Genomic DNA, 25,544 nt, shown 5'->3' with positions numbered 1-25,544 from the left:
AGGGATTAAAACTGAAAATACTAATACAGAGTTAGGCCAGTGGCAATATGAGCTGAGAGCGGCCTCTTCCATGGACATTTTTAAAAAGCAGTTAAAAACACATCTGTTTAGGCTTGCGTTCCATTAATTGAGCATTGTATCATCTCTGTATTTCGCTGCACTTTACTTTTTATTTGTTTTTGTGTATTTTGCATTGTTTCTGTTATTGTATTTTTTTGTATTTTATCTTGTGAAGCACTTTGTGAGTCCTCTCTGTGAGAAGTGCTATATAAATAAATTTACTTACTTACTTACAATATAAAAGATTCTTCCCAGTCCATCCAATAATTTAACCCTTTATCCTGTCCAGGGTCGCAGATACCAATCCCAGCTCACACTGGGCAAGAAGTAGGGTACACCCTGGACAGGTTGACAGACTATCACAGGGCTGACAAGACACACAACCATTCACACTCACATTCACACCTAGGGGTCATTAGTTAATCTAACCTGCATGTTTTGGACTGTGGGAGGAAGCTAAAACATGCAGAAAACCCACACTGACACGGGGAGACTGTGCAAACTCCACACAGAAGGGCCATGCCAGGAAGAAAACAAAGTGTCACAAGAGAAATATATAAATTAAAGGAATAGTTCGGATTGTTTTTAAGTGGGCTTGTATGACGTATTTATCCATAATGATTGTATTACCTACAGTTGATGGCAGTCGGCACATCCCCAGTTTGGAGAGGAGGCCAGGAGTACTGCCACAAAAGCTGAGCAATGTACTGCTGTGGTCGGGGTCAGCAGCAAAACATATTTGAGCCGCCAAAAAAGGTCCACCGAAAATAATCACTATCAGTTGAAGTGTATGATATATTCAGAATATTTTCACTGCTTTACGTTGCCTTTAAACAGCCCTTTCTGATAGGGAATGAAGCAGTTATATCCCAATCCACTCTCACTCCAAAGTCATCGAAATCTGGCGCATGGGCATTGACTCGCGGAGTCAGACATTGACGAAAAAGTGATGAAAAAATGTGGTGGATGGGTCCAACAAACATGATCATAAAGCCAAACCCTGTTCTTTTTTCCAAAACCTAACCATATGCGTTTGTTGTTGGAGGAAAAAACAGCAATTTGCATTGTTAGTTTGAAAGAGACTGTATGTAAACGGTAAGTTTCCTTTGAAAACAGAAGAGTATTTTGAAAGAAGACAATGCATGTAACAGGCAGAACTTGACACAGAGTCCAAGATCGTTAACAACCAACACACCCAGGGTACCTTGCACGTTGTGTCTGGACGTGGAATGTCAATGTACAGTAAAATACATAGGCCAGTTTGAACAGGTGGGTTTTGAGATTGGATTTGAAGGACGTTATGCTGTTGGATTCTCAAATGTCAATGTCAGTGTCAATGTCAGCTTTATTTATATAGCACCTTTAAAACACCCAACAGCCAACCAAAGTGCTTTACAGTTAAAATAAGCAAAAACAACACACAAAAAACATTTATACAGTGAAATATAACAAAGGTAAAAGACCCAATAGAGGTGACTGTACTCAACCAAAGGCCAAGGTGAACAAGTGAGTCTTAAGCAGTGATGTAAAATTTGAGAGGCTATTCACAGTACGCACAGCCAATTATAATGCGTTCCACAGAGTGGGAGCCGTGACTGCAAAGGCTCGATCTCCTCTAGTTTTTAAGAGTGATCGAGGAACATCCAAGACCATCTGATTCGCCGATCTGAGGGCTCTGGAGGGCTGATGCAACTTAATAAGGTCAGCAAGGTATTCTGGAGCCAGCCCATTCAGAGACTTAAAAACAAATAAAAGAATCTTAAAATCAATCCTGTACCTAACTGGAAGCCAGTGAAGTGAAGAGAGCACCGGAGTTATATGCTATATGCTATATACGCGTTTCTTTGCCCCAGTTAGGAGACGTGCTGCTGCATTTTGAACAAGCTGCAGTCGGTTAAGCTCTGATTGCTCAATGCCGACGTACAGGAAGTTGCAATAATCTAAGCGAGAGGTAATAAAAGCATAGATAACTTTTTCTAGGTCTTTCTGGCTTAGATAGGGTTAAACTTTGGCTAGAAGCCTCAGCTGAGAAAAGCTAGACTTGACCACTGAGCTGACCTGTTTGTCTAGCTTAAAAGCACCATCAATAATCACACCAAGATTCCTAGCGTGGGATCTCATGTAAGGTGCTAGTGGGCCCAGGGAGCTGGCAAGGGCCTGAACCAGATCAGGGCGACCGAACAGGACTATCTCTGTTTTGTTTTCATTTAATTTTAGGAAGTTTAAGTCCATCCATGTTTTAATGTCACTTACGCAGTTTAGCACGGCCTGAAGGGAATCTTTGGAAGGAATCTTTAACGGCAAAGCAGTGAAAGGGAATACCATGCTTCCTAAATATCGACCCCAGGGGTAGCATATAAAGGGAGAACAATAGGGGGCCCAGAACTGACCCCTGGGGGACCTTGCAGGTCAGAGGGGCCACTGAGAAGGAAAACTGCCCCATAAGAAAAGAAAAGGATCTGTCCGAGAGGTACGATTTAAACCAACTTAAAACAGTACCTTTTATACCTACACAATGCTCTAGGCGCGACAGGAGAATTGTGTGATCCACTGTGTCAAACGCTGCTCTCAGGTCAAGAAGAATTAAAATGGCACAGTTACCAGAATCTAGGTTTAACAAAAGATCATAAAAAACTTTTAAAGAGCAGTTTCCGTGCTGTGTAGAGGCTTAAAACCAGACTGAAACCGTTCACAAACGTTGGCCCCTTTTAAAAATTCTTGGAGTTGGTTGAAAACGACTTTCTCTAAAACCTTGGAAATAAAAGGAAGTTTGGAAATTGGCCTGAAATTAGCCAATACAGAGGGATCCAAATGTTTCTTTTTCAAAAGAGGCTGCACCGTGGCATGTTTAAAGGAGGATCGAACACATCCAGAACTGAGACACATATTTATAAGTTTTAAAATAAAAGACTCAACTGAACTGAAAACCTCTTTAAACAAACGGGATGGAATGCTGCCAGTTGGGCAGTTAGCAGGGCGTAAGTGTTCAACTGAAATGTGTGGATATAGGGAGTTCTAGAGCCTGGAATTGCATAGCACCAAACTGTGTGCGTGCTGGCCGTCATCTACTGTATGTAATACACTGATTATGGATAAGTAACTCATACAACGCTATTGCAAAAAATCTGTACTAAATAAAGCAAAATAATAGGCTCACCCCAAACTCCTCTATGTGAACTGTGTCACTGCTCAGTGATCAGGAAAGCCACCCTGATCGCTGAGGACCCTGCTCACCCTCGTCACCACTCCTTCCAGTTACTGCCATAAGGCAGATGCTGCAAAGTCCCTCTGGCCCAGAAAAACACTTACAAGAATTTTAATATTTGTTTTAGAAGTGCTTTGAATGTGAATCACGTGGATTATTGAGCCTTGTCAAAGGAGAATTTCGGTCACCCTTCAAGGCCACCATTTGAAGTACAAAACATCAATTAATCTAGTGAGCCTACACATAGAGTCCATCACAGTATGAGTTAAAAGAGTGAAATACAAGTAGCCCAGCAGTCAGTTACAGTTACTTGGTGTGTTGTACTGGCATCACATTCGCCCCGTGCAGCATATAATTGGTCAGCTTGCTTAACTTGGCAGTAAAGTGATCTCAGATAAACTATAAATATAAATCATGACTTTCAACATTTTTGCCCCTTTACTGTTAAATAGTGATGAGTTAACTTCCCTTTTAAACTTTCATCAACACCTGTTACACACATCGGAAACACCAGCAACTTGCTATACTGTTCTCAAGAAATCCTCCTGGGGTGTGAGTCAGTGATTCCACGGATAGGGGAGCTACTGACGATTTAGAAACACCATGTTGTTTACATGGGAGCAGACTCCTGGTATGAAAAATGACATATCTTTTCTCCTAGTTGGCAGACACAGGCCTCTGGCACTGAGCATAAAGCAAAGGAAAGGAAGCCTGTTTCTATTCAGATGGAGGCCACGTGGTTTGATTGCTCTTTTAATGTTGCATTTTAGTCATTTAAACTGTTGATGGATTCTTTTACTCAAGAGAATCGCAGGGAAAGTGGTACACTTTTCCTGATATTGTCATTCACCATCTGGTAGTGCAATGCACTCTGCACACATACAGCAGGAATTCCATGGAAATAAATGTTGACCCTAGCAGACCTTCAAAGTGATATTAAACAATGGCTGTGAAAAAATAAAATAAATAAACTAAGTTTCTGTATGGGAGGGATACATAATGACTTGCTTCAGGCTTATTCAGATGGGAGCTGTGACTTTAATTGCTGCATAATATTTTGATGGAGGCTTATTGCAGGAAAGGGTGGACACTGATCCGATCTGACAGACGAATGCAGAGTGTTTACAAACTGGCATCCCCTTCACCAAATATGGGCAAATCATTTGGTAATTGTCTGGGCAAAATGAAGCCTGTTTTTTCACGTAAACACAGGCTTGCTTTCTGTAATTAGCTGAGGAAAGGAATGACAATTGAGCATTTTAACCATCACTTGTTTGGATGAAAGACCTTCTCTTCTACTGATGTTTTTGTCGGTGAGTTCCTCGTTTTTTGCTGAACTTGCACTTTAATCTAAATGTATAATACTTGTTGCATCAAGCTCTATCCTACAGTGATTTTACATAACATATTGTATACTTTGCACACTAGCCTTGCAATCCAGACTTCCAAAACGTAATCCATGGATTTATGCCAGCCCATCATCACCAACCCATGTCCAACAACAAGGGCATATTGTTTGGGAAATATCCTTCCCTCAGTTGTAACACAATGCTCGGATTAACATTTCATTGTACTCCAAAACCGTCATCAAGTTTGCTGACGACACAGCCTTCGTGGGCCTGATCACAGATAACAAAGAAAAGGCCTACCTGAGGAAAGTAGAGAACCTGACCCACCGGTGTCAGGACAATAACCTACTCCTGAATGCCAGCAAAACTACGGAGATGATGGTGAACTTTGGGAAGAAGCAGGGAAGGAACTACACCCTGCTTATATCACTGGGTCCTTGGTGGAGAGGGTACTTGAAGTACCTTGGTGTCCACATCATTGAGGGCCTGACCTGGGCGCTGCTTACTGACTCGGTGAAAAAATGCACAGCTGAGACTGTTCAATCTTGGACGCTTGAGAAAATTATGGATATCCCGTCATAACTTAAGTAATTTGTACTCTTGCACCATTGAGAGCATCCTGATGAGGAAAATCAGAGCTTGGTACGGAAACAGCAGCGATCAGGACTACAAGGCCCCGCAAAGAGTGGTTCATTCATCTGAGCATACAATGGGCACCGCTCTACCCTGCCTAAAGGATGTTTACTCCAGGCGCTGCAAAAATTAGGCCAAGAGAATCATTAAGGATCCCAAACACACGAATAACAGCCTTTTCTTTCTGTTGAGGTCAGGAAGAAACCACCGGTAGTGACTCACTGGATGTAGATTGTGGCTATAAGCCTGCCACGTTATACCTTCCTTCTGTTATCAGTGTGTTACCATTTTCAAAATCCCATTTTGCTATGGGAACCCCCCCCCCCCCCAGCACTATTTTGCAAGAGCTCCGTCACGGCATCCTTTGTGCCACCCAAGACAACTGTGATTGGTTTAAAGGAAGAAAAACAGGACAGCGTGTTTTTTTTTCCCCTATAGCAGAAAGATGGATCTGTGATACTAGACCATCCTCTAGTGCTGACACAGCCAGTGGCGTAAGGCAGTTAAAAACAGGCCCCAGTGCACTCTACAGGAATCTAATTTAGGGACCTCTGCTACTTCTTCCTCCTGTGACTTGCAAACGACATGCTCAGCTCGTCAGTCTTGACAGATTTTGCGCTCGTACTAGCTACTGTATCATATCGTCTTGTCACATGACCAAGTAGACACTGGACATTAGGTAACATCCACATACTGTACATGTTACCCAACAATCGTGTGTGTATTATATGTTTATAAAATCCCTCTCCCACCCTCCCCATGGGGCTGGTGGTGTGTCTTCCTCAAGCTCAGATCCTCTACCAGAGGTTCGGGAGTTTGAGGGTTCTGCACAGTATCTTAGCTGTTCCTGGGATTGCACTCTTCTGGACAGAGACCTCAGATGTACCTGAATCTGCTGGAGCCACTCTCCCCGTTTGGGGGTCACAGCCCCGAGTGCTCTGATTTTTGCCTTTACTCCCAACAACTTTTCTAGCTCTTCTTTCAGCCCGTGGTATTTCTCAAGCTTCTCGTGTTCCTTCTTCCTGATGTTGCTGTCACTCGGGATTGCTACATCGATCACCTCTTCTGTTGTTTGTCGATCAACACGATGTGTGGTTGGTTAGCCATCACCAGTTTGTCATTCTGGATCTGGAAGTCCCATGGGATCTTAGCTCGGTCATTCTCAACCACCTCAGGAGGTGTCTTCCATTGGGACCTCGGGACTTCCAGCCCATACTCAGTGTAGATGTTCCTGTACACCATCCCAGCCACTTGCTTTTATTTACAAAATTAAATACTTATTCTATGTACACTATAAAAACTCTGAATAATATATATTATTCAGAGTTTTTGCTCTGCTAATAAAGACAAAACACAATCATGACGGAGATGGGTTTGCATTTTTGAGGGCATACAGCCCTCAAATGGCAACATTTTTAATTTATTGTGAGTTTTTTTTTTTTTTTTTATAAACACAGGTGTAGTTTCAAAGTGTCAATCAGATTAATTCATAAGCTGCCCCCCCACCCAGCCCATGGGCCCCAGTGCACCAGACCAGCACTGAGAGACTCAGGAGGAGCGTCTGCCCTTAGACCACAAGGATCTTAAATGAAGACCTATCTTATAATCCTATATTCACTATAACAGTTGTTTGTTTCAGTGCACAAATTGATGAAACTAACAGGATTACAGTTGTATTTTATATAATCTCAAGTGATGAATAATATGATTGATTGGTTGATTGGTTGGTTGGTTTGTTGATTGACTGGTTAATTTATTGTCTATAGGCAGCAGTAAGCCTAGTGTCTTTAACTGATAGAGGCAAGTTTGACATGTGGCTTATGGGAATTAATTGGAAGCGTACAATCATCACCTTAGTTGATTTCTATGTAACTCACATACAGTGCCCTCCAAAAGTATTGGAACAGTGAGGCCAATTCCTTTATTTTTGTTGTAGACTGAAAATATTTGGGTTTGACATCAAAAGATGAATATGGGACAAGAGATCAACATTTCAGCTTTCATTTCCAGGTATTTACATCTGGATCTGATACACAACTTAGAAGATAGCACCTTTTGTTTGAACCCACCCATTTTTCATGAGAGCAAAAGTATTGGAACATGTGACTGACAGGTGTGTTTTGTTGCCCAGGTGTCTCCCAATTACATTGATTATTCAAACAATAAATAGCACTGAATGTCTGAGCTCAGTTTCAGATTGGGTACGATAGGTTTTGCCTGTGCAGGCTGTATTTAGAGGTGGAACCAACATGAAAACCAGAGAGCTGTCTATGGGTGAAAAAGAAGCAATTGTGAATCTGAGAGAAGATGGACAATCAATCAGAGCCATTGCACAAACATTGGCCATAGCCAGTACAACCATTTGGAATGTCCTGAAGAAGAAAGAAACCACTGGTGTACTAAGCAACAGACGTCGAACAGGTAGACCAAGGAAAACATCAGCAGTTGATGACAGAAACATTGTGAGAGCTGTAAAGAAAGACCCTAAAACAACTGTTAGTGACATCAGCAACAACCTCCAGAGGGCAGGAGTGAAGGTATCACAATCTACTGTTTGCAGAAGACTTCATGAACAAAGGTACAGAGGCTACACCAGAAGATGCAAACCACTCATTAGCAAGAAGAATAGGAAGGCCAGGCTGGAATTTACCAAAAGGTACAGAGATGAGCCTCAAAAATTCTGGGAAAAAGTGAAACACATTGGAGGTAATGTCATGGCTTGGGCTTGCATGGCTTCTTCTGGGACGGACTCTTTCATCTTCACTGATGATGTAACACATGATGGCAGCAGCAAAATGAACTCAGAAGTCTACAGAAACATTTTGTCTGCTAATTTAAAGAAAGATGCAACCAAACTGATTGGGAGATCCTTCATCATGCAGCAAGATAACGACCCAAAACACACTGCCAAAACAACAAAGGAGTTCATCAGGGGAAAGAAGTGGAAGGTTTTAGACTGGCCAAGTCAGTCTCCAGACTTAAACCCAATAGAGCATGCATTTTACCTGCTGAAGAGGAGACTGAAGGGAGTAACCCCCAAAACAAACAACAGCTGAAAGAGGCTGTGGTGAAAGCCTAGAAAAGCATCACAAAAGAAGAATGCAAAAGTTTGGTGATGTCAATGGGTCACAGGCTTGATGCAGTTATTGAAAGCAAAGGATTTGCAACTAAATATTAAGTCTCATTCACTTTAATCTATTTTAAGTTTATATGTTCCAATACTTTTGCTCACCTAAAAATTTTGTGTTCCATTACAAATAATGCTATCTTCTAAGTTGTGTATCAGATGCAGATGTAAATACCTGGAAATAAAAGCTGAAATGTTGATCTCTTGTCTCATATTCATCTTTTGATGTCAAACCCAAATGTTTTCAGTCTACAACAAAAGTAAACGAATTGGACTCACTGTTCCAATACTTTTGGAGGGCACTGTATTTACATACTGTTATTGTGCCTACAACCAGAGGAAGTGTTTGTATTCCAATATGTGGAGTTAAGTTATGGAACAGTCTGAATGTGGAGCTCAAGCAATGTCCAAGCACACACCAATTTAAATAAGGTATAAAGACAATGTAGTCAGGAAGCACATGGTTGAAGAAGGCGTTTGACATTCACCAGTTGTTCATAGGGGTTAGTGTTCCTGTACTGGTAAATCTGTTTTAAGAGGAATCAAGTATACCATACTGACGCTCTGAGCACCCCATAAAACAGATTTACCAATACTATTTTTCTTTTTTCAAGATTTTTTTGGGGCTTTAATTGATAGGACAGACTAGTGTGAAAGGGGGACAGAGAGAGGGAGAGACATGCAGCAAAGGGCCACAGGCTGGAGTCGAACCAGGGCCGCTACGGCAACAGCCTTGTACATGGGGCGCCTGCTCTACCACTAAGCCACCGACGCCCCAACAATACTATTTTTCTGAAATTAACAATGTATTAATATGTAAACACAAGTATATATTGATAGAATAACGTATATTCATACTTTGTATATGTACTACTACTACTACTATGTGTACTACTGTCACATGTTCACTTATTTAGATATAAAGAGATAGTAGGACAAGTCAATGAATACACATATATTATAAGGCAAAGACAATTGGTAGAATATATGTACTTGTAAGTCACGGATAATTAGTTATTTGTATTATATACTTAAATGGGTTTTTGTGAGATAGATATTTGGTACTTACTATTATATACATATGCATGGGCGTTTTTGTGTGATAAAGTTAAATGGTGATAACAATGGCAGATTTAGGAAAGTCTTAGGTACAGTTTTATCTATAGGCTATAAGGAAGATGTCCGTTTCATTGTACTCAGTGACCTATGGAGAAGGGGTGGGATTTAATAAGTAAATACTTCCTCCCACTGCTTTTCGGATGTGTAAATAAAGGTAAATATACACTGTTAATTGCTTTTGATCATTCTTTTCATTATTTTTAAATATTACTTTCTGTCTGTCTGCTTGTTTGTATGGTCATGCCTTTTTTTACACGCTAAATAAATATCAAATATCATATACATCAAAATATTGTTATACAAGTTCTGATGAAGTTCTTGATTTTGTATTTATATAACGGATTTAAAGGCAGTGTGATGGCACTGGAACTCTTGCATCAATACCGTGTTCACTTCCAGGACTTCAACTGAAATAAGTCTTGGCTGTTACTCTTGGCACATGTGTGACCTCGGGGTCCTCTCCACCAGCTTCACTTTCATTTTTTCCTTCTTCTCAGAATAGTCAGCATTTACCGCCATGTATCAAGTGGTAAGACTGATAAGACTTCTAAGGAAAATCGCATCCCATCATCCACCGCAGGTGGAGTAGAGGTCTCACATGCGTCACGCGCCTTGGACTTTAAATAGAGAGCGCAGAGGAGCGCTCGTATAACGGTCCTTAGAGCTGCGAGGAGGCGCCTGAGAGGAGATCGACTTTAAGTTTATACGACTTCAGCTGCTTCTGTTCGCTGTCAGATTTTCTTTGGCTCAGTTTCCGACCAAGCACTCGGACTTTTTTTTTTTTAACTGATTACGGTCTTCCCGCTCTGCTGTTATCCGGATACGATGGCCAGCTCTGGGCTGCAGCTCCTCGGGTTCCTCCTCTCTCTGATCGGTCTCGCCACCACTGTTGCTGCAACTATGATGGTTGAATGGAAGAAGCAGTACCAGGGCAAGTCGCACCGCATCTACGAGGGCTTGTGGATGAGCTGCAGTGGCAATGAGAGAACAACCTGTGAATTTCACCAGTACCTCCTGAAGCTGCCAAGTAAGTTTTTTTTGCATCTGCATCTCCTCCAAAAACCAGACGCTGCTTGCTGAGATATCTTCCACTTATAATAATGTACTATAATTAGCCAGAAGTGCGTCTTTGTTGTGTAAGCTCTCTGAATTGACCTCATCTGACTTTATGGCATATCTGATATTCATATAGGGTCATAGAGGGGTTTATTTTTTATTGCATATATTTTGTAGAATTATAATCTTTATTTGCTGTTGACAAAGTGCAAAGTTGAAACTTAAAGAGTAAACCAAAACAAGACTGCACAACTGTCATACATTTTGTTACAGATAGATGTAATATGAGTAATATTCAGTCTCTAAGATCATCTCCAGCTATCACAGACTGTATCAATGAGAGGCTTACTGTATATATGTACCAACATTCCCACTTCTGCTCCTCCAGCTGAGATCCAGGCCACCAGGGCCGTGATGCTGATCAGCATCTTCCTCTCCACTGTGGCACTGTTGGTCTCCACGGTGGGAATGAAGTGCACCCGCTTCATGGACGGCAAACCTGAGAGCAAATCCTTGACAGCTATGATCGGAGGAATCATGTTCATGATTGCAGGTGTGTTTAGCAGCAACAAACTCTGATGGGCTCTCACAGGCAGTCACACTACATAATATGTCAAGTATAGTGTTTTCATAATGTTCATCATCACTGATCACATTTTAAATTTTATTTTTGTATTCAAAATACAAAAAAATACAACACAAAACCTGAGTTATACCATTTGATTTAATTCAGTTTTATTTATATAATCCAATATGACAAATCACAATTTGCCTCTGGGGGCTTTGCAACATATTACACCCTCTGACCTTTGACCCTCACAGCAGAAAAACTTCCCAAAACAAAAAACCTTTAGTGAGTGGAAATCTGTGAGAGACCTCAGGAAGAGCAACCTGAGGAGTGATCTGTCTCCCAGGGCAGAAAGATGTGAACAGAAAAGCAATTATTAAATCATGAATGCCATTTTTTATACAACCATGAAAAAGATTTCATCCTAAAAAAAAATTCTAATGGCACTTTTAAAGAACATAAGAGCTGTTTTAAACTATAGAAATAAGACCAAACCAAAGCACAACAAGAACAAAATGCCACAAACATCAGTAGTCACAAGAGAGTGCACTAACATTTCTGCAGAAATATCACCAGCCCCATCGGAGTTAGAGCTCCTATAGGTCAGTCTAATTCTCTTTATCCTCCATTTGTACTTTCTGCAGTCATTTTTTCACCATTAAACATATTCAAGAGTCAGTCCCTAAAACAAATAGTAAGCAAAATGCAAAAGCAGAAAACATATCTAAAAGAACAGGTTGTCAGAAAAAAATATTAGGATTTGAATGAGCACTTCAGTGATGAACAATATGATGTGTTTTTTTTTGTTCAGGTTTACTGACCCTCATCATAACCTCCTGGTACGTCAAAATGATTGTTCATTACGTCCACGAATCCCATCGCCTGCAGAGGTACACACACACACACACACACACACACACACACACACTTAAGTGCTTTATTTTCATTTGAAAGTGGTACTGTAAAACTAAACTGACATATGCGCATACATACATGTTTACATGCAGATACACATAGATAAACACACGTGCATCTAAACATATCTGTTTTCCTCCTCAGCTTTGAGTTTGGTAAGGCCGTGTTTGTCAGCTGGGCTGGTGGCCTCCTCACTATGGCTGGCGGTGCCTTTCTGAGCTGTCGGAGATGCTCGCGGTCTCAGTCGAATGGCTCCATCAGCTCCAACCAGCTCCTCGCCACCAACACCCACTCCAAGTCCAACTACGTCTAGCGGAGGAGAGGCCTTGAGACAGTGAATTTACAGACTGCAGCAGGTTGGGTTTCTACGACGAGGAAATGTCCCACTGCAGGATTACAAATACTACGTACTGAACACTGAGTCAGTAACCAGCATCAGGAATACATACAAAATCAGGCTGTTTGTAATGAGTGTTTGAATCCCGTTTTACAGCTTGATTTTTTTTATTTTAGCACAACACTTGGTTACTTGGATGCCGTCAGTCACTGCTACGAATGTGTAAGGCATTCAAAGAGATTACTATCTCAGAATTAAAATGAATGAGATAATAATGTTGTTAATTCAGAAAAATTAGAATTAATGAGATTATTATCTCGTTAATTCCTGCAATAAGCTTGTTAATAATTTTCCATTAAGAGAAATAAAAGGACTAACTTTTAAAATAATTTCAAACATTAAAATTACACATGGATTCGTTATTTCAGGTTTAAACATGCTGATCTTTGTCAGCCTGTTTGTGTAAGTATGACATCACAAAGTTACTCCTCACAGCTACCTATGAATGAACGCTTGTTTCAGTAGTTTACAGTGTTGACACTGTAGAGATTTCTGTACTCTTACCGTGTACTTTGCCTTGGAATTTATTCCTCTTCAGTTTCTCACTGGTGTTAATATAGATTTGTTTGTGTACGTTGTTCATGTTATGACTAAAGTTTTATCTTTTCTTGTCATATTTTCCTGTAGTTTGGTCATTGTTAATGTTATTTGGCACATCATGTGGCAGTTTGAAAGATAATATGTGTGTTTGTATATTTTGGAAAGAGAAATAAAATTATTTTGTTTTCTTCACTCGGGTTTACGTTCTATTATATTCCAGACATAAATAAACGTATCATCAAATCTGACAATAAACCCACATTAAATGTGATCTGGTCAAGTTTAAACTGCAAGACGCTGCTGTTTGCTGTGACAAAGTGGATTGTGTTGCCTCCAGTGCTGCAGTAATGAGAGCTTTCCTGACAAACAGTTTCCTTCCTCCCATATCTGCTGCCGATTTTCCCTCTAAATAGGCCTACTCCATTAACTGACATCGGTTATTACAGCTGCTGCCATGGTGAAGTCAGAGTGGAGCGCTGATTGGAAAGGGAGTAAGAATTTCTGTATGACCCAGTGTGGAGTCAGTGTTATGAGAGCCGCCTGGGGAAACAGGATCCTTATCTCACTCTGGGTGGATGTACATTTTGTAAGGAAGGATACGAAAAATGGGAGATAACTACACAAGAGAAAAGCTGAACGTGAAATAAATCAGGTCGGAACACGTAGAGTGGCACACAAAAGTTTGGGCACCACTGGTCAAAATTTCATTCCATGTGAGTAGTTACGTAAGAAGAAGATGACCTGATTTCAAATAGACAAGATCATTTTTTAAATTCAACCTTTTATAGGGCCTGAAGCAAAAGTTTGGGCACCCTGCATGGCGGTGTTTCTGTGAAGTACTGTATAGTTTAGTGGATTCAAAACTCACCCAAAAAGGTTTCACTGACATAACAATTGTCTTATACTTAACACATTGTCCAAACAAATATAACATGCTAACATGATTAGCACAAGCTTGTGGCATTTTAAGAGTCTTTTTGAGAGTCTTTCAATTCTTGTTTGGAGGATTTTCACCCATTCTTTTTGCAAAAGTCTTCTTGCGCTCTGAGATTCTTGAGCCGTCTTATGTGAACTTCTCTTTTGACGTCTGTCCACAGATTTTTAATGATGTTTAGGTCAGGGGACTGTGAGGGCCATGGCAAAACCCTCAGCTTGCTCTAGAGGTTGTCCATTGTGGATTTGGAGGTGTATTTAGGATCATTGTCCTTTTGTAGAAGCCATCCTCTCCTCATCTTCAGATTTCTTACAGATGCTGTGATGTTTGCCTCCAGAAGTTGCTGGAATTTAATTGAATCCATTCTTCCCTCCACTGACTGCAACACAAACCCAAAGCATGATCGATCCACCTCGGTGTTTAACAACTGGTCAGGTGGTCTTTTTATGAAATTCTGCATTTGTTTTCTCCAACCTTACTTTTTGCTCACTGCGTCCAAAAAGTTCTATTTTAACTTCATCAGTCCACAGGCTTGTTTAGATGTTCCTCTGCAAACTTCTGAGGCTGAATTTTGTGGTGAAGACACAGGAAAGGTTTTCTTCTTATGACTCTTCCTTGTTCCTTGCACAGTAGAGCAGTGCACCCCCACTCCAGAGTCTGATAAATCTTCCTGCAGGTCTTTTGCAGTCAAACAGGGATTTGATTTGCCTTTCTAGCAATCCTACAAGCAGCTTGCCTGGAAAGTTTTCTTGGTCTTCCAGAGCTCAACTCGACCTCCATAGTTCCTGTTAACTGCCATTTCCTAATTACACTGCAAACTGAGGAAACAGCGACCTGTAAACAGAGTGCTCGTCAGCTGTTTAGAGGAGCCCAAGGCTGCTGATTGTTGGGACAAGTATTTATAAAGCTTTGAAATTTGCATCATCTGACCTTTCCTAACAATTAACAAGCCATAGTCCAAACAAGCTAATTAAAGTGTGAGACCCTGGTTAAAGTTGTCTGAGAGCTCAAGTGTCTTGGGGTGCCCAGATTTTTGCAAGGTGCGCCTTTCCTTTCCCCAAATGAGCCCGGTCTCACTCCGAAGTCGTTGCAATCCGGCGCTTGGGCGGTGACTTGCAGCGTCAGAAACCAATGAAAAAAGCTGTCCTTTAAATCGGCATGATACGTGGTCGGTTGCTGTTACAGTTTAACAGTGCCTGGCTGCGTCAGGGAGAAACGCGACAGGTAAAGGACAAGATCCTAAAGCCAAACCCTGTTCTCTTTTCCTAAACCTAACCACACGCTTTTGTTGCCTAAACCCAACCATGTGTGTTTGTTGTTGAAGGAAAAAAAACATCAATTCACGGTGAGTACTGACGTAGTGCGTTTATTTTGAAAGAAACAGCGTATAAACAGTAAATTTCCTGTAAAAACCGCAATGTTTTATGAAAGGAGAGAGTGCATGTAACAGGCAGAACTTGACACGGTGTCCCAGAACATCAACAACCAACACACCCAGGGTACCTTGCACGTCCTATGTGGACGTGGAAAGTCCATGACCAAACGTCATATATGATGAGGTCGGAGTTGCTAATATTGTACAGAACAAAAATAAGACACAGATCTTGCTTAAAATGTTGAAAAGCACGTCAGTTCATCTTCTATTTACTTAACAATAAACAAAATTTTGAACAGGGGAGCCCAAACTTTTGCATGCCACTGTATTGATAGATAACTTAAGAAGACCTTGAAGAAGATCTTGGAGCTGAGACCAAAAAATCCCATCACCTCGAGTCTGAAGTCATTACAAACACCATTTGCTCCAGTCTCATACCATAAAACTGAGTCAATGTGTATGTTTTTGGGGGAACTGACTCATTGCTTGATAAAAAAAATGACTTGGTCCTTTAAATATTTTTATTGGAGAAGAATTTGATGTACTGGTAAGCCATCCTGAGCAAGGTCACACTGAAACAAGAAACAACCTCATTCTTTATAAACACAACAATTAGCGTGAGACTGTGTTGTGTCCTCAACGGATATAAATAATGTCAGAATCTCATGGGACTGGCACGCTGCTGCCCAGACACTTCCTGAACTCTCAGAAAACAACAGAAAGTAAACTGGGAAAAAAATAATGGCGAGCTGCATCATGGACGTTTTGTGGCAGTGGCTCTTTGCAAAGTTATAGATATCTGTCATTTTCACATGCTAATTCATCTTTTCTTTTGAACGTGCCTTTTTTAAGTGAAAGCACTGTGACATTTATTTAGTAAACCTCAAAAACTTGACGTGTTGTCATGCTGTATCTACATAGGGTTCTACACATTTACCTTTCAAGTGCCTCTTTGAGAAAATTGCACTGCAAATGATAATCGACTTAAGGAAAAACAAAACAACTCATCAAAGTGGACTGTGCATTAACGGGGAAGACGTAGAGAGGGTTACAAGCTTTAACTTCCTGTGGGTGCTCATAGGTGCAAACCTGGCCTGGAGTCTGAACACCTCCCATATCATCAAAAGAGCCCAGCAAAGGATGTTCTTTCTGAGGACCCTGAAACATAACAGGCTTCCTCAGGAACTTATGATCCGCTGTTACCGCTGCACAATTGGGAGCATAATAACACACTGCTGTACTGAGTAATACTCCGGCTGCACCTGTGGCTGAAAAAAAAGGAGATGGAGTGGATTGTCAAGATGGCAAGAAGATCATTGGCTTCCTCCCACCAAACTTTTGTGACATCCACTCAGCGCGTATTGTCACACTGGCCACAAACATAAGGTCGAACCCCTATCTATCTATCTATCTATCTATCTATCTATCTATCTATCTATCTATCTATCTATCTATCTAGGGGGGCATGTCCCCTCCAGCAGAACTAGTAGAACATCTGCTTTGTCTTCTACCAATAAAACCATGAAAGTGGCAGAAGACTTTTATCTCGACAAAGTCAAAGACATTTACACCATAAATTGATGCAGAATACACAGAAATGTTGCATAAAATTTCACCAGAATGCAGGAAATTAAGTGTTTAATGCTAAAAATGTTCAGGCAGAGGATCCCCAAACTCTCCATTTCACATGAGCCCTCCTCAGTGTTTAATAAAACACCCTTACTGTGTTGTGTTGTCTTTGTGCCCATTATACCTTGCACTGTTTCTATTGAATCATACCTGGCTGTGGTTAACTTGAAAAAAATAAATGTCATTGTTCATATTTTATTCTGAAGTAGTATAATTTCCCCACAGCCTTTTGGTGCTTTGCTACAGAATTATGAATGGCTCGTAAAGGAATGTAAACAAATCACACGTCACCGTTATCCATATACAGTCTTCACAAATAGAAACACAAATATCTGCCCTGAATGCATTTGTCCTGACAATGAACAGCCCGACACCTCAGCAGATGTGAAGGATCAAATCTTTTATGAACAGGGAGTTTTCAGTGATTCTTCAGTGCACAGCTCAAACTGGAGCTTAGATCTTATGGGTGGATTTTGGCAAAAGGTGGGTGACTGTTCAGGATGCCATTGAAGTGTGTTTTAATTGTCTCCCTGCAAGTTTATGTTGCTGCAAATTAAAGCTCATCTGCAAATAAAAAGTACTGTGATACTACCCTCCAGTGGTCTATTTCAAATATAGCAGCTTTTACATTTTGTTTTTAGACTTCACTTCAAGAAATGTTTGTTATGATAATTAAAACTATCACACAGACATATTTCAGTCAGGATAATACAAGTTTGGACTCAGATCAAGTTTTACAAAACTAATGAAGATTAAAACAAACTCCTGGGATTGTTTCCACCTAACATTCATCTACATTTACACAGATGCTGAAGAATATTATTGACTGTACTCTACATGTTAGTAGAGAGGTTCACAAGTGCTTTTGTCTGCTTGCCTGGGTTAACAAATGCTTAACATGTCTATATACTTTTTATTTATTCTATTGATATGGCATATTTACTGAGACATATGTTATGCATATTGGGTCATATAGCCCTCTCCACATCCATGATATGCACAGAAATAGCCAAAAGTGTGCATATGTATATAAGAAAGACAAAAGATGAACATATAGTTTCTAATGTACTTGTATGATGTGTATGTATGGCATGTATAGAAAATTCTGAACTGGAAAAACAAGCAGGTGAAATACAAAAACATGACTGAGAGACCCAATTAACCAGAAATATTTTCTTCATAGAAATATGGCACAGATACATAATAAGTTGTGTGAGTAAAACTCAAGGTAGTCTTTCTTGGTAATCTTACAGAAGTGTCCCACATTACCTGACTTTACCGTGCTTTCATTTATCTTAGTTTCATGCACATCTGTTTGTCCTGAGTGCAGAATTGAGGGGTTTGGTTTTTTAAACAGTCTAGTGCAGGGGTGTCAAACATACGGTCTGGGAGCCAGAACTGGCCCACCAAAGGGTCCAATCCGGCCCTCTAGATTTTGCACACGTAATGTTGATGCACATGTGACGGCTGAGAGGTTTCAGGAGCAATTTAAACAGTGAGTAGATACTTCATGTAAAATGCAGCCTCAGAGGCTTTTACATTCTGACCAGAATACAGCTTTCTTAAACAACAATGAATACTTACTGTGGTCATATTTAAAGATATTGAACACTGTGCAAAATATTGTCAACCAGCAGCTTCAGTACAAAAGAATCTGTATCAGACTTCTGTCTTAAAACAATATTGCACTGACAAAACTTCAGTCTGTAAGGCAGGGGAGGACTTAACCTGCTTCATCAATAGCTTCTACTTTAGTGAAATATTATGAAAAAAAATGCTCATGGAATGACAGTGAGTAGGGGACTGACTGAATGTGGAAAAACTAAGACACACTGTTGAATTTGCACATCATTTTTCTTTGTTCTTTGTTTGGTAAATGGATGAATAATGTCAGAATGAAAGAAAAAATTAAAGGGGTTGATATTTATAGAAGAGTATGCAGTGGTGTCAGTGGTCTGGCCCACCAGATCAAATTGGGCTGTATGTGGCCCCTGAACTAAAATGAGTTTGACTCCCCTGGTCCAGTGATTAAACTGCTTGTAGCTGCAGCAGCCTCCAGAGGGAGACAGTCTCATTTACATGGATTGTGTCTGACTTCCTTTACTCTCACTCTGAACACCCTGAGCACAAGAAACTTCCAGAAGCAAGGACAGCAATTATGAGCACATGCAACTCTCACCATAATAGATTATGTGGGAAATTCTCTTCTTTTCTAGGGTTAAATTTAGGCTTATTTTTTTATTGACTCAGTGCACATTAATAATAAGAGGCTACTTTTCAACTGTAGATCCTGGACAGATGTTTCAAAGTCTTCCCAAAACAGAATATGAGACAAATATAACAAAGCTGCGTACTTATCATCCTTGCGCTATTTTCTTGGTAAACACATTTTGCTTAAATATATAGCTGTATTGATAACTAATAGGCGATTAAAAAGTTTTATTTATCTAATCAAAATAGTTTTAAATAGTCGCATTTTTCATATAACGTATGCATTGATACCTGGTCTAGGAAGAGATCTAATTTTAGTATTTGGTGCCGTTTGTTTAACAGAGGAAAGTTTCTTTTTCAGGCATTTTTGTGGTCACTTTATTGAACCCGAAGACTCCTGAATGTTTCCTCAGATCTGCAGTGAAAGCTTTTGAGATTTAACATTTTTGTCATGACACAACAACTTAAATGTTTATAAAAACACCAAAAATAAATAAGAAAAATAGGTGTTGAAATCAGAGTATTATTTCTGGTATTTGGGGAGACCCCCGGGAGTCCCTGAAGGACCCTTGCAGGTCTGCGCTCTCCTGCAGCCTGAGAGGAAAGCTGTGATTGTGCTCCGGCCATTCATGTCTTGGAGGGGAGGAGTTAGTGCAGCCAAAGAGGGGTCAAAACAAAATGTGTGTCCCCGACTAGAGCAGTATTATTTCCGCCCTGGTCCAGTGCCGTCCTGAGTGTCTCTGTGAGGAGCTTTTAAATGGACTCTCACACGAGTCGAAGCTGATTGTTGTTGTGCCTGACAGCCGCTCGGTCTGCTCCCCGCCGGTCCGCTCCTCACTGTCTGAACCGAAGCAGAGGATGGATGGAAACGTTTCACCAGCTGCTATCTTCTCTGTAGTCCTGCTCACCGTCGTGTTGTCATCCTCAGCAGCTTTCCTGGAGCCTTACGACCTCCTATATGAGAATGCGGTGCAGGCGTTTTACAACAACGACTACACCAATGTGGTGCGCTACATGGAGGCAGCGCTCGGCAGTTACGCAGAGGTCCGGCGCACTAAGATCCGGTGCCGGCTGAGGTGCCAGGACCAGCATCCTTTTGATGAAACCTTCTCGGACCTGCGCTTCCCTGACGTGGTGCTCCGGAGAGCGGCGTGTATGGACACATGCATCGAGGAGAAACTTGGCACTCAGTCTCTGCATAAAGTCAGCGAGGATGTAGTGCAGGACTTCAACAGGAGGATCCCCTACAACTATCTTCAGATGGCCTATCAGAAGGTAGGAGGGGGGAGGGGGGCTGCATGTCAAGTAACAGAGTTATCTGGCTCTGAATGAGCACTACTGTTGTCCACTCCACGGGGAATTATTTATCTCCCTGCTCTGCTTCACATTACCTACAGTCTTCATCAGCTGTTGCTGCTGCCCAGCAACGTGATGCAGAGTGATGAGAGGAGAGGTCAGCTACATGGCACTCATGGAGACAACAACTGTTGCTCCTTGGGAATTCAATTTAGTTTCCTCTCTACTGTAACACTGCCGTATTTGTATACAAATTAGGCATGCAAGCCTGTGCCAGCACCTCACTTGTGTGCAGTTTATCCACATGTGGGACACACAGTCTGCATGACCTTTCAAAACTGAGAAGATTCTCGAACAGTCAGCCCTCCACTGCAGAAGTAAAGCCTAACTAATGTTGTTTTTCACACCCCAGTGATATTTAAGAGTTTTTACGAAATGCCAATATTTGCTTTTTGCAGTAACTTCAGCATAAACAGGATGTTTTACGTGTGACATTTTAATTTCAAAGCTGACAGTAAAAGTTAAACACATTGACCTGTCAATAAAATTGGACATTTTCCATAAAGAATCTGTAAAGAACAAAAATATAAAGAATAGTAAATAATAATAGTAAAGAATAATAAACATTAAAATGCAGGGAAAACATGCATGTAATGTCAGACTGTGCAGAAACCTAAGTGATACAAGCTAAAGCTTTAAAAGTTAATATTATGTAAGCATGGCAGCATACAGCAGTGTGATGTAACATGCACTACATGCGTCTGTGTCCATGCATCACACCCTTCAAAGACTGTTATGCTGTTGATATTAGATTTAGTTACAGGTAGATCACAGCAGGCTGACTCTACAGATGTCTGTGCACTTGCTTCAGTCCTTTGTTGACAAGCGCACTCTGGTTTTTATGGCTCCTCTGTGTGCAGTGTTATTTTTGAGCAACTGTTTGTGGATTTTTCTGTTTTGGCTCCTGGTAGCAACATCCATCTCTCAAGATCTACTTTAAAATGTTATCAGATGATAGATTCAGCGTGCTTTTGCAATGTTTGCAACGCTCCCAGCTGTTACTATTTCTTAATCTCTCTACACGTTAGAAATCTTTGTTGTTTGCTCTCCATTCATGCAAATTTCCAGAGCAGCATTTCCCATGAGGTCCATCTTTTGGCTGGGACGATGTTGACTGCTAGGCGTGGGAACAATCCAAGAGACAGATAAAACAGGAGAGCTGGGAACAAAGTGTAATCGCTGATTCAGACTGTGGGACTCTGTGTGCTATATTTGTCCCCAAGGAGCAAGTCGTCTGTTGAGTATTTGCCATCAGTCTTATTGGTGTAGTATCACAAACATATGAAGTACTCCCGTTAGATGGATCTTTTTATTCAGAGCTCCTTATTTAGAAAGAGTTGGACCTACACCCCCTTCCCCTTGTTATAAATTGTCTTGTTCATTAGTGTCACTGCAGGTTTTTGTGTAGAAGAAAGAAACAGGCACAGAAACATCATCAGTGTCTCCCTTGTGGACTTCCGTCACATGAAAAGAGTGTAACTTGAGCTTTACAAACACTCTCACTCCCAATTCATCATGCAGGCAGACAATAAGATGTGTGATTGCAGAAATGATACAGTGATTCCTGCAGGGAAGTTGTCTTTCTGCATCCGTCTCTCAACAGCACAGTCAGGGTCAACTTCAGGACGGCTGATACTTGCAGTTTCAGTGGCTTGAAGTTAAACTATCATAGAGCAGGGACTACATTTATTTGGCTTTTTACCTTTATGTTAGCAAGAGAGATTTTTTTTTTAAAGATTATTTTTATGGGCTTTTTGCCAGGACAGAGAGTGAAATGGGGAGACAGAGAGAGAGTGGGGACTGACATGCAGCAAATGGCCGCGAGCCGGATTCGAACCTGCGGCCGCTGCAGCGAGGCAATGCCTCTGTACATGGGGCACCGGCACTATCCACTACTCTACCGACGCCCCGCAAGAGAGACATTTTAACCCAGTTGGAGCTCAGTTAGGAAGCTGGCACCATCTCCTCACATGAACCTGAGACCCAGTCGACTTCCACTGTCGCTGACTACAGACCAGCTCCAAATACCAGGGTGATGACACACAGCTTCCAGCACTCAGAAGTGGTGGGAGTTAATTGGCCCCGCTACTGTCTGCTGGGCAACTGGTTCCTTCTTGTTTTTTCTGAATCAGCAGTGAAAGAGCTGATGTGATCCTCTGATAAAAGTGCACGCTCCTGTCTAGACATGAGCGTAGACTCAGCCTTACACACAGATCCTCGCCCAGCTGTAAAAATATTAGTAATGTTTTGTGAAAAGAATTATGATTTCTTTAACATCTGTTGGTGAAAGTGGCATTTTGTTTTTTTTTTCCTCCCACAACAAAGCAGAAACCAAAGCTCTCGTGAATGTTTTAGCAGATCTTTATTTCGGCCTCCGCTGTGTGTCCCAGCGTGTTGACGTCTTTATGAACTGAGTACATGGCAGCACATCAAGGCTGAGAGCTCTGATGTTGATCTTACCACAGGTAAGGTGAGGCCGAGCTGGAGCGCTACTATTGGCCAGGCCCATCAGAGCACATCAGACTAGTCAGTGTGTACATATGCACATTAGTATCTGAGTCTTCTGTGTGTTTGTGCACAGGCACCCTCACGTGTGAGTTAGTTTGGGGGTACTTTGGTGGTGTTTGCAAAAATAAATAACATTCCTGCACATTCCAGCGTCACACACCCTCTTCCTGACAGCCTCTGGCACAATGCTGCCATTGGGCCTGTTAGAAGAGGCTCCACAGTCATCAACTGTTCTCCTCACTCAGGCTGCTGCGTATGTCCCCAGCTCGCCCATCATTTAGCCTGGCAAATATTTTATTTTCCTGTTGTGGTCTGTTTGCTTTTCTAAAAAAAGAGAGACACGCCACCTTTTGCAGGTATTAAAGGGAGACTTCTGTAGCTGCCACAGGGCCGATGGCCTCCAGTGATCTCTGGCTCTGGCCGCAGCTCTCACTACAGTTGCCCAACTGCACAGCGATCAAAGGCCCTGAAGTGCCCTCGGGGACGAGAAGAGATCGTATCACCAGCTTCTATATCTTTAATCTAATCAGTCTCACAGCACGGCTGTTTCAAGAAGTGATTGTGAAAGAAGAGCTCATTATTGCTGGCCTGTCAATTATCAGTGTTTAGTTTGATGATGTAAAATGTGTGAAAATCAGATAAAAATCATAAAACAAATATCCAGGAACAAATTTGTTTTTGGAAATACTGCATGAGTTGCAAACACTCTTACTTTTGTTACCACTTAAACAGACTTTTGCTCTTAAGTAGTAGCTAATTTAGCATTTCCCCCCATTTTTATTTTGTAATTCTGCTAACCTTTTCTATTGCAAGTAAAAAAATCTCTTGAAATTGTCTTATCCCTTCAAGAATCTTGGTATTATTCCTTGAAAATTAGTTAAAAATGATGAGTCTTAGATACACGCAAAGCAATCTTGGAATCCAGGGGTAGTTGAGGAAATGGGTGAACCATTAGGTCAGTGCCTAGGTTACCGATGAAGATGTGGGTAACCTCTCCTACATAGTCTAATGGAATTTTTGCTGATAGGTGGGTATACTGTTAATGGCAAGAAAAAGTGGTGGGTCGACCCCGTATGTCTGCTTATACCCTCCACCACACCACTGTCTTAACCCATCAGCTATCAGTCCAATGTTTTAGCCTTCGGGCTCAACAGCTAATACTTAAGGGGTTCTGGTGTGCCAGCTGATATTCAGATAACAAATGTCCCGGCCAAGACTTCCTCTTCTGTGTGCCAGTCGTTGTTTACAGTCCGATTAGCCAAGAATGGAGTTGGCAAACTCAGAACCAATCAGCTAAAGCCTCTATGAGTTAGTGAGGGTCAATAATTAGGGCTGATCTGATGTAGCCAGCAGATATCCTGGGCAAGACTTCCTCATCCATGTTGTTTTAGCTAAAATCTATGAACAGACATCTGCATATGAATGCAGATAAATACCCATAAAAACACAATATAAAGCTAAATGGTCGTCAGACTAAAGCTGATGGGTTCCAAGATTGGATTTCGACCAATGCGTTCCGCCTCTCGGACTGTTTACTTGCCTTTCAAACGTGACTGGTCAACACTGTTTTATAGACACACTACAAACGGAAACCAGAACATGACCAGATTGTTTTACAAGGATATGACTCATAAGGCAAATAAAAATCTAAATTGTCGTCAGATGATAGCCGATGGGTTCAGAGATTGAAATTTAGCCAGTGCATTCTGCCTCCTTTGCTCTCCACACAGAGAGGTTACCTGCAGGCAACCAAAGCCCCGTCAAACGTGATCGTTTAATAACTACTCAGACTACAAACTGAATAAAAAACAGAAACCAGAACGCTTCCAACACCAAAATCTTTTTCCATCACCTACAGATTCTGTATTCATGTTCAGATAATTGCTCATAGAGATTAGACAAATTCAATGTATAGATATGTAAGGGATAATGTATAATGAGCTGGTGAATACTGGGAAAACAACTCCCTTCTCCCGACAGGGGAATAGATTCTCCCCCCCGCTTATTACACGGCTAATTATCAGATAAATAAATAATTCAAGACAGAATATTGATTAATTATACAATTTTTATTGATTTATAAATTAAATCGGGAGGAGAGAAAAAAAACTGCCGGCAACGGCTGAATCTGCGCTACAATAGCAACAGGGAATCAAGAGAAAATTAAAATCATGAAATATCATGAAAATACTCCATCTTGTAAATTAATATTTTGAAGCGGTAACAGCTACGTTAGCCCGATAAAAAAAGTAACTGTGTAAACTGCGTCCCTAGCAACGCTGGGCTACATAGCAACGGTCATTACACAGTAATATCAGACCTCTGAATGCCGCGACTGATCAATCAAAATACAGCATTTAATAGAGCTGTGTAATAAAAGCTCTTAAATCCCCCAGCTCACTAGGTGGTCAGTCATTACGAACTCCTGCAGTGCAGCTTAACATTCTTCAAACCAACAGAATTTTATTATAATGTCTCGGGGGGATCCCAAAGTTTCCAAAGATACCAAATATGCCACAGTACATTTTGAGTGTTTATAAAATGTGTACACAGAACAAGGCA

The 25,544-nt window shown here is 41.1% G+C and overlaps 2 protein-coding genes across 2 annotated transcripts in view; both read left to right on the top strand.

The window, feature by feature from the left end:
• The first annotated feature begins 10,165 nt into the window (after positions 1-10,165).
• Positions 10,166-13,161, top strand: LOC117254400 (claudin-19). The gene is made up of 4 exons (XM_033622697.2): positions 10,166-10,520; positions 10,938-11,102; positions 11,929-12,007; positions 12,177-13,161. Exons 1-4 carry the CDS (start codon positions 10,319-10,321, stop codon positions 12,343-12,345), a joined length of 615 nt encoding a protein of 204 aa, XP_033478588.1. The 5' UTR covers positions 10,166-10,318; the 3' UTR covers positions 12,346-13,161.
• A 6,616-nt stretch (positions 13,162-19,777) lies between these two features.
• Positions 19,778-25,544, top strand: part of p3h2 (prolyl 3-hydroxylase 2) — an 88,174-nt gene continuing 82,407 nt past the window's right edge. The window contains exon 1 of the mRNA XM_033622311.2: positions 19,778-20,393. Coding sequence (XP_033478202.2) covers positions 19,977-20,393 — 417 coding nt within the window. The 5' untranslated portion in view covers positions 19,778-19,976. The remainder of the gene's footprint in view (positions 20,394-25,544) is intronic.

The sequence above is a fragment of the Epinephelus lanceolatus genome, chromosome 6 (genome assembly GCF_041903045.1).
Source record: "Epinephelus lanceolatus isolate andai-2023 chromosome 6, ASM4190304v1, whole genome shotgun sequence".
Taxonomy (NCBI): domain Eukaryota; kingdom Metazoa; phylum Chordata; class Actinopteri; order Perciformes; family Serranidae; genus Epinephelus; species Epinephelus lanceolatus.
This window is presented reverse-complemented; position numbering and strand designations above follow the sequence as displayed.